This window comes from Grus americana, chromosome 2 (genome assembly GCF_028858705.1).
Source record: "Grus americana isolate bGruAme1 chromosome 2, bGruAme1.mat, whole genome shotgun sequence".
Classification (NCBI taxonomy): domain Eukaryota; kingdom Metazoa; phylum Chordata; class Aves; order Gruiformes; family Gruidae; genus Grus; species Grus americana.
In genome coordinates this window covers 103,370,130-103,390,833 of record NC_072853.1, presented here as the reverse complement: position 1 = coordinate 103,390,833, position 20,704 = coordinate 103,370,130, and the positions used below count along the sequence as shown (strand labels likewise).

Genomic DNA, 20,704 nt, shown 5'->3' with positions numbered 1-20,704 from the left:
TAAACATGCAATTGATTGCTGTCTAGCACAGCCTGCCTATGAACAAAACACAGTACAAACTCTTGTGCAAAGCTTTTGACACCGTCTCTTTAACATTACATGAACAAACTCTGAGGGCAGTTCTGAATTCTAGTTCAAACAATTCACCTTTTGATCTTTGCTGAGACTTCTCATGAGTGCCAAGCCTGAAAACACTGTTATCATATGAATCTTGTGCCAAACTCATTCAGTGTCAGCTAGGACAGTTTACTGTAGACAGGCAGGGGATAAATGACTGGGAGTCACATACATTTATCCAGTGGTAGTTTTCCTACAGAAGTAAGGTTAAGATCAATGAAACTTGTGGTGGACAAGGGAACTTCACATACGTCTTGTTCGTTTCTGCTGGCTCATGCCCAGAATGTGCTAAGGACTTGGCATATTTCTTACTTTGAATGAACCTGAATACAGACAAATATAATTCATGTTTTATTAAAAAAAAATAATAAATTATATCCTGTTATGTCACCAGTACATGTTTATTACCTTTATTCCAGCATTTCTTAGCATCTCTAGAGTTGGTCTAACATCTGCTTGCAGCTGATCTTCTACTCCAGTGAGACACAGCAATTCCATTTCTCGCTCCAAACTCTCTACAACAGCAGCAACCTTCAGGTTTCTATCATGTATGCTTAACTTTGCTTGGTTATATCGATTCTGTTTGTACAAACACAAAACTACTGAGAGTTTGCTATGATTCATAAAGTGCACATTCAGTCTTGTAATATGGATTCATAAGGCTAAATGTTTGTCTTCAAATAGCTTTAATGAATAATAAGATCAAAAGAGCGAATTTTACTTTACACCCAATGTTATACATGTGTTTTCTGACAAATCACCTCAAGACAATGCCTTCTTAAGAACTATTAAGAATTAGGCATCACAGCATCTAAGCAGGAACTGCCCTTATCTTTGAGAACAAGTAGATTTTTTTAGGTCACGCTGAAGCTACAGAATTAACATTATGCTAGCTTCTGGGAAAACACTGTCAAGCCACATAATAAAGCAAAACAGTATATCCTATGTATGACTGCAGATCACTAACAAATGACAAAATCTCTAACAGACTGTGTGCCATACCTCAACTATTGACATTTTAAATATGAATTATCTTTTTTTGCCACTTTAATAGAATAAAAAAGAGAAATGTTCCCCTTAAAGTACCTATAGCGAAGCACAAGATCACTCTTGTCCCTTCATACCTCAAAATCTTGATACTGTTCTTCAGTCAGCGATTTTTTGGCAACAACCAGTGTACGCAGTCCTTCTCGTGCCATATTTCCACACTAAATGGACCAAACCACAGAATAGTTTTGCAAATATTCAACCATATGTACACATTTTACACTATATGCTAATACAGGGTATCTGTACCATAACTTTTGGTGTTTCTTTAGACTCTTAGATTATTTTGGAGAAGCCACAAGCAGAATAAAAAGCAATTATACTTCAAGTCCCCCAGATGACCTGGTATGCTATTGGTAAGCCAGCTAAACTTCCTCTCCTATCTTAAAGGATATCTTTTACGCTGAAGCTTTAAAACAAATTAAAACTATTTTTGATGCATATAACAGATACATTTTCTTTTTCCACTTAACATACCTCTTATCAGAAGAATATCTACACATTAAAAATAGCCATGGAATAGCATGTCTTAATGAAAAACAAGGCTGTCCAGTGCAAAACACTTATTGATCTGACCTCATAAAGCTAAATAAATTAAACAAGTATTTTACAATTAATTGTGCATCATTATCGCCAAAAGTAATTTTTATGACATTTTCCTAGTTCTTGAGGGAGTTTAATTTATTCATGTCCCCAAATAAATCAAACTGCCCTGCAGCAGATATTGATTCATATTGCCAATACCATTATGAACATACATGGTGTAATCATTGTATTAACATATTGTCTGTATGTAGGGTCAAAATAAGATCATTGCTGGTACCTACTAGAGCCACACAGTGAAAAATATTAATCAGTTTTGAAATTCAGTCAGCTATTTTATATTAAGTTTAATAAGTGTGGCAAAAACTATTTCGATTTGGCTGCAACCCTTATTAAACTTTGTAATTCATAATCATACTTCACTGCTGAATCTGATAAAACAAGGGCATTTCAGGAAAAATAGGTTTATAGCAGAATACTTCTCAGAAATAATTAGGTTTTATGTGAAAGGTCAGTCAATGAAAAACAAATTTCCTTGTTTTAAGTAGGAACATGTTCTGCTATGACTACCAGCTTTGCTTTTCCTCTGGGTTATTCAAGATTTGGAAATAATTCTAATCCCTTAAAACCCATTCAGGATATATGTAACTGAACTTCAAAACCCATTACTGCATTGGCTCAGGGTTTCCTTTAAACCTATTCCAATAATAGCTGATATTTTGATTTTAAAAGTTTAGTTTTTACAAAATTTTAATTTTTATAGATTTTCATTTTGTTTCTTACCTCTTCTTCTAACCAATCATTGTACTGTACAATAGTGGACATTGCAACATCTGCACCCTTCATGTAAAATGTTATTTCTCCTGAAGATTCATCCTAAAATTTTACAAAAGAAAGAGGGAAAAAACCAGATCTATTTGTACAGTCAAAACAATTACCTACCAATAATTAACTGTCTTTTGAATTAGTCAGTGGATTGTCATTTATAAAAGATGGAGTACCTTGCCAACAGGTGGGTAAGTTTTATGATTTGATGTTACTACTGCCAACGACATCTCTGATTCCATTGAGATCCATACTGCCTGCTTTCTCATATAAGAGGATCAGTTCTAACTGAAGATAATATAAGTAACAGATTTCTCAGCATCCCTAAACTGCCCATTTAAATTTTAAAATATCACTGTTATGCCCCCTCTAACTACTATTTTGTTTCTTTGGTGGCATATACTATCTAACCCACAACACAAAATTTGCTCTGTATCTTTGAAATACCTAAGTAATTAAAAATTTACAAGTAACTTAGTGTAAATGCTTGTTACAGATGTTGTAATGATAAAACATTCATTGCTTATTCACAGAGTTCACATGCAGGCAAATATAATCCAAATCAGGAGTTTCTGAGGTATGGTCTTTCACAGAAGGAATGGATTAGTCTGATCTGCAAGCTTCTTAGAATTCTCTGAACATGTCACTGTTAAACAGGCTCTTAGTGCCAACCTTACCTAATGAAATACAGACTTGCCAAGGTCTCTCCAGACCTGAGAATGCACACATTCTGCTTGAAGTATCCTTGCCTAAGGCTGATGGCATGCCTGGCTTGACATCACAGGCAAATAAAAAATGGGATGAGTTTGACACCTGTTTAGCTGGGACACGGCACTGATGTACACATCTAACAACGTTGTCTGAAGCTGTTCTGCTACAGTGCCTGATTTTAGGTAGGGAGAAGTTATGTAGCATGGATGGCTTATCATTGGCGGAGGTTTAAACCTTACTTTTAGCATGGTGTTGTGGCTTCCTTTCATCTGAGGTTTTAATGATCATTACTGTGCTCCCAACTGGGCATCTAGGAGACAACTAAGCAATTATCTCATAAATCTTAGACCCTGTGGGTTGTGCTGTGTATGCATGTCAGTTCAGGTATCAATACTGACTCTGGAAAAGCAGCAGCACTAGTAGTATAGAAAGACATTAACTACTATTGTAAGAAATTTCAGCTGTTAATTTATCCCTTGAAGAAGCAACATATTTTGTATGAAAGAAACAAATGGAAAATTAAAAACAACGGCTTAAAGGCAACTTGCAACATCAGAGGCTAAGCGTTCCCACAGCAGAGAAGAGTTTGTTCTTTACAAAGCCCTCTGCAACATCAAGTTAGCCTGATTTTTCTACAATTGCTTGCCTGGTATTTCATGTGTACCTGTGTCAAAGGTATACTTTCCATTTTAAAAAATCTTGTGAAATGCATTCCCTGAAGGATCAATTTGGTATGAAATTTTATAAAAATAAACGTTCAGTAAAAACCTTTTTTGAGAAGTAAAAGCCAACACCCAGAACACTCCCAAAATTACCCTAACTATGATCCCCATGCGCTTGCTCTCAGAAGTGAAGGGAAAGATCTGCAGAATATAGTACGTCAGAATGTGTCCACCAGGGGTCTTCAGCTGCATTGAGGTCAAATCCCTGTTAACCAGAGTGAGACCGACACTCTCTGTCCACTGCACCAGAGCTACCTAAAGAAAGAAAAAGAAAAGACGAGACATGTTTAAATGTGAAGGGTTTATTATACTGTTATATAAATTACACTAAAGCCAAACAACTGTTGCTAGGGTAAAAGTCTAAACTCTTTCAAGAATCTAGGAGAAAAAAATGTGAATAGCACTAGACTGAGTACAAAATCTTAATACATCAAGTCAGTATTTTCCTTCAGAAAGCTTACAAAAATTCTTATGAAGAATATAAAAACTTTTGAACTTATTCCTGCAAATAAGGTATTTAGAATATATTGCTCAGAAGTAACAGTTCTAATTAAAAGAAACCCAGATATAATACTCAATGATACTTAAAGAACATCCAGTAGAAATTATGCAAAACCAGAATACAATTTCTGTACCAATGACACCGCTATGTAAGTAAAAGATTTTGGGAGTATTTCCATATAAAACAATTTATTAGATCTATAACTACATGCAAGTTGAGACACTGTAATACATAGTAAAAGATAAGCAAAGGATCTTATTTTTAGCTTGCTTTGTTCACTTGCATCATTTTATTACTTTTGTTTCAACAGTAATATAATTGAGTTCTTACCATATCAAATGAGATGGAAACCAAGGTTACAATACTGCGTCCCACAAACATGCTTGTGAAAGTCCCTTTCACAAACCCAGAAATGCTGCATTATACGATAATCACTATTAGCTACCACTACATGGCACCTTAAATGCATGCATTAGAGATTTGCTTTTTTAAAAAAAAATTTGCTGCTTTAAAGTGCATGACATCTAGCTTCTATTTTCTTCTATGTTATGCTTTAAATAACACACTAGACATTTTTCTATCACCACCACCGCATGGTTTATTCCTTCAAAAAATTAATACTTAAGGAAAAGTGCTTTACTGTTAGTTTATATACAAGCCATATTCCATATATGAATGGGAAGTTTCTGATAAAAAAAGAAAGAATTATCTGTCTCAATTCTATTTTTATTTTTCCAAATGCTAATCATTATCAGAAAACAGATTTTTAAATTACTGGACAAGTAATTATAATGAAGTTCACATGATTTTTATGGAACTTGCCTCTGCTATTAACCTCAGGTAAGATAAAAAAATAAAAATTAAGCAGTCTAATACAAGACATGCAAGTAGTAAAATCCCTAGATAAGTTCAACAGATGTGGTAACTAATACTCACTAAGAATTTCACTCAAAGCTAGTAAATCACGGTAGCTTCTATGAAAATTTAAAATTGGAAAAAAAATTTGTGTAAACCCCTAAGAAACCCTAGTAGTGCCATCTGTGTAGGCATCACCAAATGAAAACACAGCGAGATGGAGTTACAGAAGAGAAAAGAACACATTTTGAAAAGCATCATTTTAAAACCTCGAAAATCACAGGAAGTCTCTTTAGCGATTTTTCTTCTTCAATAAAAGTACCATATAAGCTGTAAATGATCCAATGCTCCCAAGGTTAATTTTCAATTTTCACAGTGAAAGGTTACTATTACATTCTGACCTGTAAATTGCATCTTTCTACTAATACCCTATCATCTCATTTGTGTCCCTTTGCAGCTAGGACTTAAGTGTTCTATATTTGGTGACTCACATCTGTTTATTATTTTGTTTATGCTTGGCTTCACCTACCATTTGAATTAGCATTTTGCAGCACAGTCATTTTGGATTCTTATACCTGGCCTACACTCAACTGCATATATATTTTTTTCTTTTAAATTGATCAGTGCAAATACCATAGCAGAAATAGTCAATAAGGCTCAAGAGTCAAATAGATGCTTAAAAGGCAGCTGAATAAACTCGAGAGCAAGATATTAAGTTTGCCTCTCATCATTCAGAATGAATCAGAGCAGCTAGACCTTAGCAGTATCCAGAGCAACATAATCAGACCTTACCATTAAATATCTGAAGTTTCAGAATATACAAGTATTTTTTTAAAAACAGTATTTCACAAATAGCATGAAAATCTAAATTATAAATCTAACAAATAAATATATACTGAATGGCTGGCTATACAGAGTTCAGTAAAAGGATTTTCAGGTAAGTTTCTCTTCTTGAGGTTTCTCTTCTACAAATATATTCTCAATAGATTTCTGCAACCATACATTAAAATGGTCTTGCAATATAGTGTGCATACATCAAGAACCCCTAGAATGCCAGGTAAACGCAGCAGCTGTGGTTTCTACAGAGCTTGACATATTGGATGGAGTCAGATAAAGCAATCAAAGGTTGGACAAGCACAAAAGTCTTTGCTGGTGATGCTACCATTTTGGTTTTAAAAAAAAAATCATTCTAATAATAATATTTGACAATAACCATTAATTTCCTAACACCCCCAGACGAAATGTGTCAAGTTTCCTGAATCCAGGTTAGGGACTTATTTGAATATTTTGTGGATCTTGTCTGGCTTACCACCAAGCTTCCCTTCTATGGCAACTGTCTGCCCAGGAGACAGAAGTACATTGGTAGACATAGGGTCCTCCCACTCCTGAGACACGGGTGTGCACCTGAACCCATGAACTGTGTAGTGTTCCCAGGATAGGTAAAGTAGGTGGAGTCAAAGTGAGCTTCTGTGGTTTCTAACTTGCTAATTGTCTTCCTCCTCAGTGGCAATCCAAAGGGTAAAGACAGTTATCCACCTCATGCATGACAAGGTCAAAGTAGCAACTTCCAAATTAGGAATGAAGGTAGCAAATACTTGCATTGTGAAATGGAAATGCAACAGATCTGACAAAAGCTATTGAGAAACACCTCTTGTTTAGTGTTTCTTCCCCAAAATCTTCCACATGTTTGTATTTACCACACGCCTACTGTTGAGGTCTCTCCACTAGAGGCCACCTGACCCTCAGAGCTTCCAGAGTTCACAGCCCCAAATATCAAATACTTCAACGACCTCAGCAGAGATTTCCATTCAAAGTCAAATGCAGAGACTTCATAAGTAAACTCTCTCAACTCAAGCAGTAACTGCGTGACCCACGACATAACCCACAGCAGCACCAACTCAGGAGGTAGAAGTAGCGTCTCCAAGCAGGACAGCGTCTCTAGCTCAGCTGCCTGAGGAGCGTGTGCGTCTTGAGAGGGGCATGAAGAGGAGAAACTTCAGAAGGATTGTTGCTACAGACCATGGCAGGCCTGCATACTAATTCCACATTTTGGGGACATAGTAATCCCATTTATTTAGAAATGTTCGTTTACATAACTAAATCAAAACAAGCAGCTTATAAATATCTTAGGTAGTTTCTAGAAAGTTCCATAAAGCACACAAGGTTAAGTGACAATGATGCAGTTACCTGTTTTATCAGTCATAAAACCAAAGCCCTCTAAAGTCAGGAAAATGAACAGTTAAGGGTTTCATAAGCCCCCTACCAAGCACAAAACCAACCCCAAACCCATTATTCCTGTTGTGGATTCAGAACTGCCTATTTAATTAGAACATTAGACTGATTTTAATCTAAAATAAATACTAATAAACAATTTCAAAAAACTTCAGAAAACATGTAAACTGATAGGCCACAAAAAGCTTGGTATATTTAATTTTCTCTTAAACCAATGACATTCTAAATGTTTTTTTTCCAACTATGGTGCCAACATATTTTTTAATTTTTTTTAAGAAAAAAATCTCTTCTACAATACGTTCTATTAGCCTATGAGTCCCATTTAACAACCCCGATGAAAATAATTATGTGGCAGAAAATGCTACAAACATCTAAGTACACAAGTCAACAGTCAAAATTAAGGCTGGCATATAAATTGAAACAGATTGTCCATAGAAAGCATTTAAAGGAACAGCCATATCTTTATTTACTTTCAACTCTGAGGATGAAAGAGGTAAGTACTTCCCTGCCCTATCAAATAACAGGAGTTTGCTTCTCTCTGGAGTGGTGTTGGATGGCTTTTGGCCATTCAATCAGTATGTGCAAGACTGTTCCTTACATAGCCCAACTCAAAGCTCATCTCTGAATTCTCCTAACCTTTCCCTGTGAGGGTGAATAATTTACACAAGGAAGGGCACTCTCATTCCCTCTCAGATTAACATCTTCCTTAGTTTCCTCCGGACCAATAGGAAACATCACTTATCACCCAGCTGTCTTCCAAGTTTTCAGTTTGGGGAACTGCAACATTGAGTCCCTTTGCTCTGTGGAAAATGTAACTACCTCTAGTCACTTGTCATCTTGGGAGCATGATGGCATGAAGAAGTCCCAGTTAAAGAAGAGCTGATATGGTCACTTGAAAAAATGAAACTATCCTTGCCTTTGGGCACACAAAGTTATAAATCCACAAAGTGAGGTATTTGAAGCACCCTGCTGAATCCTGAAGACATTCAGTTGCTGGATCAATCCTAAAAGGCTATTACTGCTTGGCAGAAGACCAAATAAAATGCCTTAAGGCTGTTCTTGTTTGCTTTAGATACTACGTCAGTCAGGACTGGAATATACAAACCGTCATACTACTACCACTCCCTTTGAATTCTGGGATGTTTGGAACTAAGCTGATCTTAGGAACCTAATCCACTAATTTTGGTTTTAATAATAAAATATTTGAGAGAGAAAGCAAAAGTGAAAAAAACCCCAACAACTCGCCCTACTCTTAGTTTGGGTACACTGAAAGAGAGATTGGATACTTACTTGACTCAAACATAACCTTTTATCAACCAAGACAGAATAGCAATGTATTTCCATGAAAAAATATTCAAAACACTATTTAGACTGAAGCTGTCAAGGCCCTGAGTGCACACTCCTTCCTAGGAGTTTAACCAGCTGCGTTCAAGGCCAGCTCACTGTTAAGAGCTGTGATGAAGAAACAGCTCAAAGAAGCCTCCATGGAGGCTGCCTTCCCCCTTTCACTTGGCTCTCACGCTTGGTCCTGTGAGAGCTACGTTGCAGCCACGTTGCAGTTGTGCCCACATTTGGCCACGTACCCCGCTGACCTGGCCCCAATGGGCAGACATGACCTCCTGGCTTTGGACCTGCCTCACTGCCATGAACTTTCCTTGCAATCACCAGACTGTGGCTAATGCTTGTTACTGTCTTAATGATTTGACTTCCTGGCTTGAATTCAGATGTGCCTCATCACCACAGACTAGTACAACAATCTATACTCTTGACTGCCTCTGGTTTCCATCATGAGACATTCTCTTTTCACCTTGCTTGGATACTGTGAGGCTGTACACCTCATCACTGAGGCCACTGCCTCTAGTAGCCTGGCTATCATGCTCAGCTCCTGGCTTCCCTTTCCTTGCAGGCCAGTCTGCCATTGCTGCTCCCTGTAGAAATATCTAACTGCTCCATATTTACAAAGTGTTGCTCAAAACAGTTTATGGCCAACTAATTGTCACTTTCAACACACAATATTCCCTTTTGAGCTGACGACAGTTAAGAAAAAGATCCACCGCCTCGCGGCTGGTGTTGGCAGCTCTTCTCCACCCCATCCAGCAGTTTGGGAGGTCCCCCTCAGTTGTGCTGACAGCTTTTCTGGAGCCACGCTATGAACTTCACCACAAACTGAAAAATGACCCATCTAAACAAGGCTTCAAAGGTTTTGGCATATACAAGGGAGAAATTTGTAGGGTGAGAAAGAAGGACTAGGGATGGAAATTCTGTAAGCTAGTTTTTCTGCTTAGAATAATTCTCATGTAACCAACCTTCATTTATTTCAGAGTATTTAAGAGCATCTTTACTTCAGACAATAGGATCTACTTTCAAAATCAGGTTGCCATGTAAGGCATACAGAGGTTATACATGTGGTATTTTGAAGTTAAGGTTATTGGTTTGGAAACAGGGAAGAAGCAGTGAGATTTCTTTTTCCTACTGCCTGAGTGTTCCCAACAGTTTGTTTGGATTGTTCAACAACAACTCACATGTGTTTCCAATCAACACTGGTTTGTTTATATTTATAAATAATGATTTGATAACAAACATTTGCAGTCCATCACTTTTCACCGAGAAGCTTCATAATTAAAATAAAATTATTAACTTAAAAGTACAGCTTGATCATGTGAAAAAACTGTCAATCAATATTCAAGACAAGCTATGGAGTAGTTATTCTTTGTGGGTCTCGAAGGTCATGAAAGTGATGGTTTTATGCTACTGAGTGATTTGCTTTTCACAATACATTGACAAAACAACACAATTAGTCTTGCTTCAATAAGCACACACAATAAAATGAATTAAACAATACAACATGTCTCATACATTACAGCTTCACTTTTGTAAACACAAAAGCTGCTTCACTAAGGGCATATCATTTCCCTGTCTGTTTTTAAATGATTGGCTTTATATCCTTGTAATTAATTTTAGCAACTCTGTTGTCTCTGGACAGAAACGTTGGAATTAAATAACTGACCACACTTTAAGTAGTATTTAAATATTCAAAATCCTGGAATTAGAAATGCTTGAGAATATAACAGTGCAGGACAAAACATAACCAATAAATAGCTGGTTTATGAGAGTAAGCAGTCATTAAAAATTGTGACTGATCAATCTTTTCTGACCAAGGGGAGCAAAGGTCTTCAAAGGCTCCTGTTCATAGCATGCCCCTGAATTGCTTGGGTCTGTGACCTTTGAACTCCACTGCTTTACCTACTTAGCTTATATCCTTTTATGATTGTTCATTACATTAATGTAGCTGGCTTTCTACAGAGGACCCGAACCCACAGCTATGATGGCCAAGTAGGAGTCCTTTTCATTTTTTTCAGTGAGTTCTCAGTGAATGTTTATTGTTTGCTATGCTACAGCTGTAGAGGACAAGTGACAGACAAATGAAACTTTCCACTCTTTCAGAGAAAATGAAATATTGATCACTTATCATAAGAAACAAAGAGCCTGGCATAAGTAGGGTTCACATTATGAATACAAAATCAGTTACTTATCTCAGGTTACTCTAACAATAGATAAATACATCTTTTATGATGAATGTAGCTACTTCTAAATGTGCATACTTTGTTATTGTTATATTTTATCTGTGTATGGATGCATGCATACACACACAGATGTGAAGAATTTCAAATGAATTCCTCAAGTCAATTCATTAAGTGTAGTGTATCAACGTATTACTAAACTGCTTTTTATACTTTCCTACATGGAAGAATAGTTTATACTTACACGTTGTTCTCTGCTCTTTATATGCTACAGTGATATCACCAATATTATATAACGCAACAGACAACTGTGGAAATAACCTCTTTTTTCAAAAGACCGCAATCAAGCCAGATCCATAAACAAAATCTAAGAGAACAGAGTTGTAATGTTGAGAAAGTACAATGCATAAAACTGGTTAAGTCTATTAAATGATAATGTTGCTTATTAACCAAATATGTTGTGATAGGTCAGTGCTGAGGTTAAACAGAAAACATCAATTGAACCATTTCCCTAAATAAAGCTCCAGGGTGCAATATTCCAAGCACTTTATTCAATAAAAAATGCTTTTAAAATGGTACTTTGGTGATTGGGAAACATTGGCATCATCCGTCAACCTAACTGCAGGAAAGTTCAATAAGCTAAATAATGAACCATTTACATTATTTTCCTTAGGCTCCAGTGATTTGCAAACATTGCATCAATAGAACTCTTTAAAAAATTATGATAAAGACCTGCTAGTCTTTCAACTCTTAGGCTTTTTGCTGTCATGCTGCAATTTTTATGCTGTTTATATGTTTTTTGTAGCTTCATCTTTTTATAAGACTCCATTTAGCATCAATTTTTCATTATATTAAAGCATATTTGTTCGATATGATAACTTTACTAATGTTTCAAGCATTATCTTTGAGAAACAAAAAGAAAATTTAATACTGGCTGTTCTAAAAATGTAAGCTTTTCATTTCACTGTCATATAGGTTGAATGTATGAGTTGAGATGATTAAAAAAAAATCATTATTAAAAGGATACCTGTGCTTTCTCTTCCACTTCAGCACTAACGGTTTCTTTGTTGCCCATTTCCTTTTCTACTTCCCTCTCCACCCTGAATCCTAGATCTGTCATATTAGCACTTTATCAACTTTCCCTTCGTCTTTCCAAGGTCAAATTCCCTACTGTCTCCCCAGGGCACCACCTGCATAACGCTCAAGTCTTACAGCTGTTTCCTTTAGCAAATATGGGAGGAGAATTGCTCTTTATGGTAATATTTTCAGGTTCCAAACAACTGAATGAATATACAGAAGCCCACAGGGAGAGAAGAGCAAGTAGGAGAAAAAACTCACGTAGTCTCTCTCAATTGCACATCTCTCCACCCAATTTAGTAATACTTTTGGCTGTTAAAGCAGAATGTTTACTTCATCCATAGCTGTCATCACATCTGCACAGGCAGATACTTGCTCATGCAGTTTTTCATTATATTTAGTAATATCTCACAGGCTCGTTACACTGATCTATTTAGTGAATATATGTGCATATGAAAATTTGTACACATGTTCATAATAAAAGTCAAGCATTGTACAACTACACTAACAAACTATGTTTACAGTGTACCTCTGGCACAAACAAATGCACTTCCAGCATTCTCAATTCATAATGCAGATCAACCCACACTCTAAACCACCACATATAGTATTATGGATTTTTAATTTTAGCCAAAGAGCAGCGTCTCAAGTCCTGCCTAGAGTTTTATTTTTAAAAATGTTCTGCCACATTTTAATCACTGAGAACCAGCCACTTCTTTATATTCCACAATCCTTTGACACGATGAACTGTGTTTACAGCATCTGAAATGCATGTAATGCCTGCTAGTTCAGTACTACATAGAGACAGACTTAATTTTATTTCTTGCATTCCTAAAAAGACTTGTTATAGACTTGTTACTTTTAGCAATTACAGCTTGCAGTTTGAATTGCTGAAGTTTTGTTAGTATTACATATGGTGATATACTAGGCATGTAAACCAAACGTATACCAAGAATAATAGACTATACTGTGGCAAGATGAGGTTTGTGGAAGAAGTATTATCTTGTATTAGATCAACTTGTATAGCTAGAAAAATAAACAGCCTTTCAGATACACACTCCCTTCTTCAGATCTTGCAACAACCTTGTTTTGATTATGACTGAGCTACCATGGCTACACCACCAACAGTACATCCAATCTTCAGATACCACTAGAATTTCTTTAAAGCAAAGTGGCCCCTCAACCTGCTCACTTTCACAGGCAAACCAACCTCAAAATACTCTTTTTATTTTACTGTATCAAGTACATACATGGTTTTATAAAGTGAATGGGCAAAAACTTCAGCTTTGCCTCTCTCTTCTAGCATTTTTTAGATTGAATTTGAGGCAATCAATTTAGGCCCCAAAACAGGATTATTCAGAACAATAACTCAAATCCACTGAAAGCTGTGGGATTTGTTTAAAATTTAGATTTCAATGGAAGTCAAATGCATGTTTTTTATTGAAATAGGGTTTTAAATTCGTGCTACACTTGATGCAATTTTGACTGAACCCTGAAGATTATGAAACTGCATGGGGTTTGAAGCTCAAAAGCTTTTCTACAGGACTATCTGAGGTTTGGGGTTTTTTCCCCCTGTTAAGAATCTATACATTACACTAACTGGTAGTGTCTCTAGCTAATGTACATGGTTGTCCATCACTCAAAGCAGTTTCATATTCCTTTTTGCATGTATATGCTATGAATCATAGATAATGTTTTGAGAATACACATAATAACTTTAATTGCAGTACTCAACACAGTATCGATCCCAAAGTACTGACTTCACAGACCTTTTAGTCAAATAATTGAAAACACTTTTATGTAACAAAGAAACATCAGATCTTTCCTACAGCTGTAGAGGAAATAAAACCAGATTACTGCTAATTTTAAAGAAACCCCAGCCCAAAACACTTTTCTTTCACAGTTCTGCTCTTTTTAACTTGGCTTATCCTGTTCTTTATGAGATATTAATTTTTTCACCCTTGCATACTAACCTCATCAGGGCTGGAAGCCTGGTAAGTTCGATTTTCATCGCTGAAGTCCTGATCCACCTCTGCATATTCTGTTTCTCCAGACACACCAGCCCGGGATTCATATACTGGGGTCACATTGTGGCACAGCGCAATGGCCTTCACTGCTTCATGTATCCGACTGCTGACACTCTTGCGGACTTTGGGTGCAGACGACTGAGGTTTCCTAGATGGTGTTGAACTGGTACCGTTTCCACTATTCTGAGAGTGTGCCTTTAAAGACCCAACACAATGAATAGTAAACCAAAGTTCAATAATGGCAACAAAACATGAATACTAATATATATGTCCGATTGTTCCCTTTACAAAGGTTGATGAGTGATAAGGATAGTAACCATTTATTTATTTTACATAACCTACTGTCAACTCAGTCGGTTTGTGATTCATAAAAAACTCTCATCTACTTTTCTGTAGAACTGATACATAACTGTGGGATCATCACCTTAAATTTGTTGTCAGATTTCAGTAAAACAGCCTGCAGACAATTGAAAAATCATAGAATCACAGAATGGTTTGGGTTGGAAGGGACCTTAAAGATCATCTAATTCTAACCCCCCTGCCATGTGAAATGAAAACAAGTATGCAGCAAAAGGGGTGAATAGGCTGACTGGATTCTGCAGAAAACCCTGCTTCCTCTCTTCAGAATTTACCTTTTTCAGTGATCAGTCACAATAGTCCTTTAATGTCCTTTACTTACTATGACTTGTTTTTTAAAAAGTATTTAAGCCAGCAACCAACTGGATGAGTTCAGAAACATCAAAACAAAATTGCAAGGGTGGAATTTTTGTCACTTGTGCACATTCAGAGATTGGAAACTCCAATGCCATTAAATTGAAAAAAAAAAAAATCCTTTTCTTTTAAATCTTTAAAATACAGAGATTTAGGTAAAGACCATTGCATTGGTATGGAACAAAAGAACAAAAGCAAGTATAATTGCTAAATATTAGGAGTCATTAAAATACAGATTTTGTTGATTTAATTTACAACCTACATTATTTCTATATTATTTGTAAACTAATGCAGTTTGTATGCTTTTGCTGCAGGCTGAAATTTGTTTGTCCTTACAAGAACATAATAATCTAATAAAATAATCATGCAAAATAATAGTTGGACACATATTTGGAGATCACATTACTGCTGCATAACCACCAAATTAGCACTATTTTAAGTTATCCTTCAGAAATGCTCAAGCACATGACTGAATCTTGTAAGAGAAAGTACCATATATTTATAACTAGTCGAAAATAAGTGGGTTTGGGGTTTTTTTTGCTTGGGTTTTATTGGGGTTTTGGGGTTTTTTTATGTTTGTTTTTTTTTAAAGCCAGCACATTAAATATATCAGCAGTACTACCAAAGGCTCTTCTGTTCACTCCAGGGTAACTCAGCAAACCTCTTCAGAAACCATGCTTTTTTCCTCCTGACTGCAATCTGCTGAACCGTGAACATTCTGCCCATCAAATTACAGTGTTGTCTAATAAAGGGTTTAACTTTCTGCTCATCTGGCACTGCTTTTCAGCTACTGCTTTAAACCTCTGCATTTGCATTCTGCTAACACTGATGCCATTACAGCCGCAAATAAATTAAGCTGATTTACTCCTTCTGAATTATGTTATGTTTATTGATGCTTGTATAATTTAATTTCACACAAATTCCATTAAAGATTATGCCCTCTATCACAAAATGCTTCCAGTGGGGAAATATAATCAGGTTATAATAGATTTGTGTGTTACATTAAGATGACAATAGTCTAGTAGGTCCACTGTAATAATAGAACACAAACAAGGGATAAAATCAATGTCACACAAGAACCACTGCCTAGCTAACTGGCAGCTTCTACTATCATAGATTAAATAAAAACCTCACCATACTTTTTCAGATTGAAACAATTGTTTAACAGTTGCCTGTTTTGTTACCGAGACTCCTTAATTTTTCTGTTTTAAAGAGTTGCTACCAACATATGCATAATTAAAGCATTATTTAAACATCAAGTAGTGTTATATAAAGCTGAAAGAAAAGCAAGTTCCGAGAAAGTTCTTTTCATCATCTACTAATAGCAAATCTAGATTTGGGAAATCTTTTCCCACAATTGAGAAAAAAGCTTCCCTCACATTTCTTACTTCTTTAAAAAATTTCAGCAGCAAATATGTTACAGTTATTAAAAATTTAATTAACCATGGGTACCACTCATTAAATTTTACAGCAAACTACTACAAGCTTTAAGCAAGTAAGAATTCCAGGAATCATACAATTCTATTCAGATAGCATATTTAACCGCAAAATACGAAAATAGTGTTAATGAATATGTCTCCTCTAGAAGACTGGTACTTAGTCGTCAAACTCAGCCAGACCTAGGCGTGTGAGCAAGAGACTGTCAGTTAATATTATTTATTGCTACAGTTGTTACTGTGAATACCCAAACAACCCATTAAAACAAAACTATGTTTGGGTGATTTTTATAAACATATTCAGGTAGCAATTACCTTCAGTAACCCACTCTGAATCAAATTTGGACTGCTGATCTTTAGGTAAAAGAGCTCCGTATCTCATTTCCAAGGCATATTATTGCATCTCAATTACTATTCATGGCTACATCTACTAAGAATTAGGTTGAAGTAGATTTATCCAAGGAAACGGAATTCAAGAAGTGAATTTGTTGAGCTGTTTAGATGGGAAATAATACAGAAATTGAAGTTGCAGACTGAAAACTTAGAACATACATTGCTTATTCACTGCTTTCCGTCCTGCCTCTCTTCCTGAAAGCTACATAGTACTAACCAAGTCCAGCATGGTGTCGAACAGCTACATTTTCATTTTTTTTTTGAGCAAATGAGAAGGGAGCCATAGTTCAATATACAACACAACTAACAAGTCTAATCAATTGTTGATCCTACAATCCTTTTGTAAGAGAAAATGAGGACACACATAAGGAGGTCAGTCTACAAACTTAACTGGGTCAGCCAGTCATGTTTGTGTATCCAAGTTAACTATGGAAAAGAACTTTTATATAAAAGTTTTATTATTGTACTGTATGCAACATATGGAAATATTAGTTAAACTATCATTTATTTCCTCTTCTGTAAATTTTTTTTCTTTTTTATTTCAAAGAATAGTAATAAAAGATAAAGTAAAAGATCCTTCCTAATCTCAGAGTGGAATCAGGTGCTCAGAAAGCTTTGCAGAAAGCACCCAAATAGTTTACATACATGGAAGATGCAAGCGATTCTTGCAGAATTCCATCTCCCCTCCCCTTCATCCCACAGCCAACCCACAGACAGACAGGGAACCATAATCCTCTTGTACACTTTCGAGACCAAGCACTCATATATCGCAGGAACACTTTGCTCTCAAGCAATAAGGAGTTTTCCACTTTGTCCCTTGCCCCGGCCCAGTTTTATGCTGTTTGTGATCATTTTAATTTTAAAAATGCTTTTTAGGTATGTCTTTATAAATTTTATTTGGACAACTATTTTTTTTACTTTTTGGTTATATCAATTAATGTGGCTTTTTGATGTTTATTCTTGATGAATATCTTCAAAGATATAATTACTGTTCATCTTGTTCTGGATACTTACTTGTAATTTGTAGGCTCAGTAATGGGTTATTTTTTTATAATATATTTTTATATGTATAAAAATATAATATAATATATAAATATATTTATAATATATTTTTATAAATAAATACTATTTATATTAAAAAGGCTTACTCTTAGGTGATTTGGCAGGAGAAAGACTGCACTGCACAGACAGGTTAACACAGATTTCTGCTAGTGGGCAATAGAAAAGTAAAGTCCCTTAAGTGGCTATTACAAGGAACAAGAATCAGAAGGTAACTATGTACTATCTCACGTTTTTCCCTTTCATCGTATCTGTTAAGAGATACCTACAAATGAAAGAACTTTCATAGCATCTCAAACTTCTAGACATAGTAACAATGCTTCAATATTGCTAAAAACCCCCTCAATATTAAAGGTAAATATTTATGAAATGAGATACCTGTGAATAAGAGTTTATAATATGACTCTGAATTTCATCCATTGTATCTGTTCCATAGGACACAGTACCTAGGTGGAGGCGCTTAAATATCATCTCATTCTGTGTAAGTGTTCCTGTAATAAAGAAGTAGTCTATCACAAAGCAGCAAAAAATACCATAAGGCCACAACACCCCACACCCACCCCCCCACCCCGCCAAAATCTTTCTTTTGGAAAGAAGGAATGAATCATGAGTTAGCATCAGTTTAATTAAAGGAATGTTTATGGAGAAAGATCAGGGTTAGTCATACTGGGAGAAATCACTGGTTCCACCTTCAAGCTGATTCTGCCAACACAACTAAATATACAAGCTTGAAAAAAGACAAAAACTTTTCTCTTCATATGAGAGATAGGAAATGCAGTATCTGGATGGAACCCACTCTCAAAAGCCAATGCAAGAGTTTGCACCATGTATCAGAAAAATCTAAAAGCCAAAAAAACCCCCAAAACCCAAACCCCCAAAATTCATAGAGATATCCTGCACTTCGTGTACGAAGGCAGACACGCTGGCAAATGGGCATGTTCAATGTTATCTAGAGTAAGTCGTTAAGACCTAACAACACTTCCAAATTTGAGAGATTTAGCCGCCAACCAGAATAAGACGGAATGAATGAAATCAGTGTTTTCAGAGCTCACTTCACATTTGTAAGAAACTACAGGGTGTCAGTCCAGACTGACACTTTGCGTCCACCTCTGCCAACTAGTTACATCCCCTGGTTTGGAAAAGCTCTAACTGAGGAGTGGGGGGCTTCAGCCTGCCATGATGGGGCACATCAGGCAAAAGAAGTCACTACCATCTAGCTTCCCATGGGCAGCTCACAAATTATTATTTTGATAATGGTCCTTCCTAAAACATTTTTCCATGATTACTCAACTGAAGTGAAATGAATAGAGTATAAAGCTATTCTTATATTTAACAACACTGTTTTAGGTCATTAAAATACATAAATGTGATGATTAAAAAAAACCCAACACAACATGGTACCAAAAGTGATATTCTTGAAGCTTCTGCAATATTTTTAATGTGGAGGATATTATAATTATCTATAAATAAAAATTGCAGAAAGAAATTTCATATTAATTTTATTTATCAAGACTTTTTATATCATGTCTTTGTCCCAATATGCGAAAATACACAGTAAGCCACAGGAAGAAAGAAGACTAAAAGCATGACATATGCTGTAATTAACTATCTGGAAAACAGAACTGTTTGGACAGTTAGCATCCAGTTTATGCATCTAATAAGGCTAGAACCATTAGTGATTGTCAAAAATTTGGTAGGGCTGTAAAAGTCTCACATCTTTCTCAGTTATACTGGAGATGCCTACCACTCCTACTGCCTGGTAATATCTGTACAGTGGCACTTCATCTCAGTTGTTGTACCATCATATGGCACTATCAAACCATCTCTTCCTGTATTACCAGCATTAGATGATCATTCCAAATTCCTCCTCTACCATTAAAAAAAATGACACTTCCCATTTCCTTACATGTTGTTGAGGATTTTTTTTCCTAGAGTCATATTATTTGAATTTTAAAAGAATATTTAAAATAAGGTTTATGTGAAATGCATTAATTGTCCACAAAATATGCATAACACTATCAAAAATTCACATGAGAAGTAGAATATTCCTAAGGTTGGAAAACAGCCCAGGAAGACAAAGTTCCTGATCTCTTGAATTAGCAAGTTAGAAAATTTCAGTTACTTTTATACAAGGGATAAGAAGATTATTTTGGTTTTACAGTAATCATATAAACCATGAGAAATTACTTCTGCCTTTAGAAGCTGTACTTTTATTGAGACATTTTATAAAATTTGATTAATTTTTTTACTTTCATTATAGACTAGAAAAATCTAATCTTCAGTTTGCACATGAGAAACATGAAAGTCTCCACTAACGAACATGACAAACTAAAATCTCCATTTCTAGAAAACAAACCAAAACAAACCCCACCCACTTTGTTCAATAATGTTTACTGCAAGAAATTTCCACGTAAATCTGCATCACCTTCCTTACTTTCCAGGCATGCTAATATCTTCTCACCACCCTTAGCTTTGCCAAGCCTTTGAATTAAAATAAACACTCCTTAGGGGTTGTGAAATTAAATGCTACTCAAAACTTGAGACAGCAGGCAACTGTCAAACCTGCTTCCCACCAGTTCTGTAATTGCTGCTTGGGAAAACTGAGCAGGAAACAAAATAAGCCCTATGATTATTATATGGAAAGATTATTTCTTCTGACACCATTAAATCAGTCCAACTCCAAATCATGCTTGGTGAGGGAAAGGTAGATAGGTGGAAAATTTGTGTGTTCCCCCCCTCCCCAACTCCTTCTCAGCAAGCAGAGAAGAAAAACTTCTGAGCAGAAAAGCATAGATTTTCCTAACTTGCAATCGTCAGGAGCCAGGGAAGGAGGTTTAGGAAAAAATGGGCAAGGAAAAAGAATCAACTTGTAAAGACACAGAAATAAACATCCCAGCAATCCTGATTCAATACTTGCATCTTATAC

The 20,704-nt window shown here is 35.8% G+C and overlaps 1 protein-coding gene across 2 annotated transcripts in view; it reads right to left on the bottom strand.

Annotated features, from left to right (window-relative positions):
- The window catches only part of ATP9B (ATPase phospholipid transporting 9B (putative)), a 183,029-nt gene that overhangs the window by 16,971 nt on the left and 145,354 nt on the right, over positions 1-20,704 (bottom strand). For both annotated transcript variants that reach the window (XM_054814848.1, XM_054814849.1), the window contains exons 14-19: positions 18,157-18,269; positions 14,126-14,374; positions 4,059-4,220; positions 2,491-2,583; positions 1,242-1,325; positions 526-696 (exon numbers count right to left, since the gene is read on the bottom strand). In XM_054814848.1, the coding sequence (XP_054670823.1) occupies positions 526-696; positions 1,242-1,325; positions 2,491-2,583; positions 4,059-4,220; positions 14,126-14,374; positions 18,157-18,269 (872 nt within the window). The remainder of the gene's footprint in view (positions 1-525; positions 697-1,241; positions 1,326-2,490; positions 2,584-4,058; positions 4,221-14,125; positions 14,375-18,156; positions 18,270-20,704) is intronic.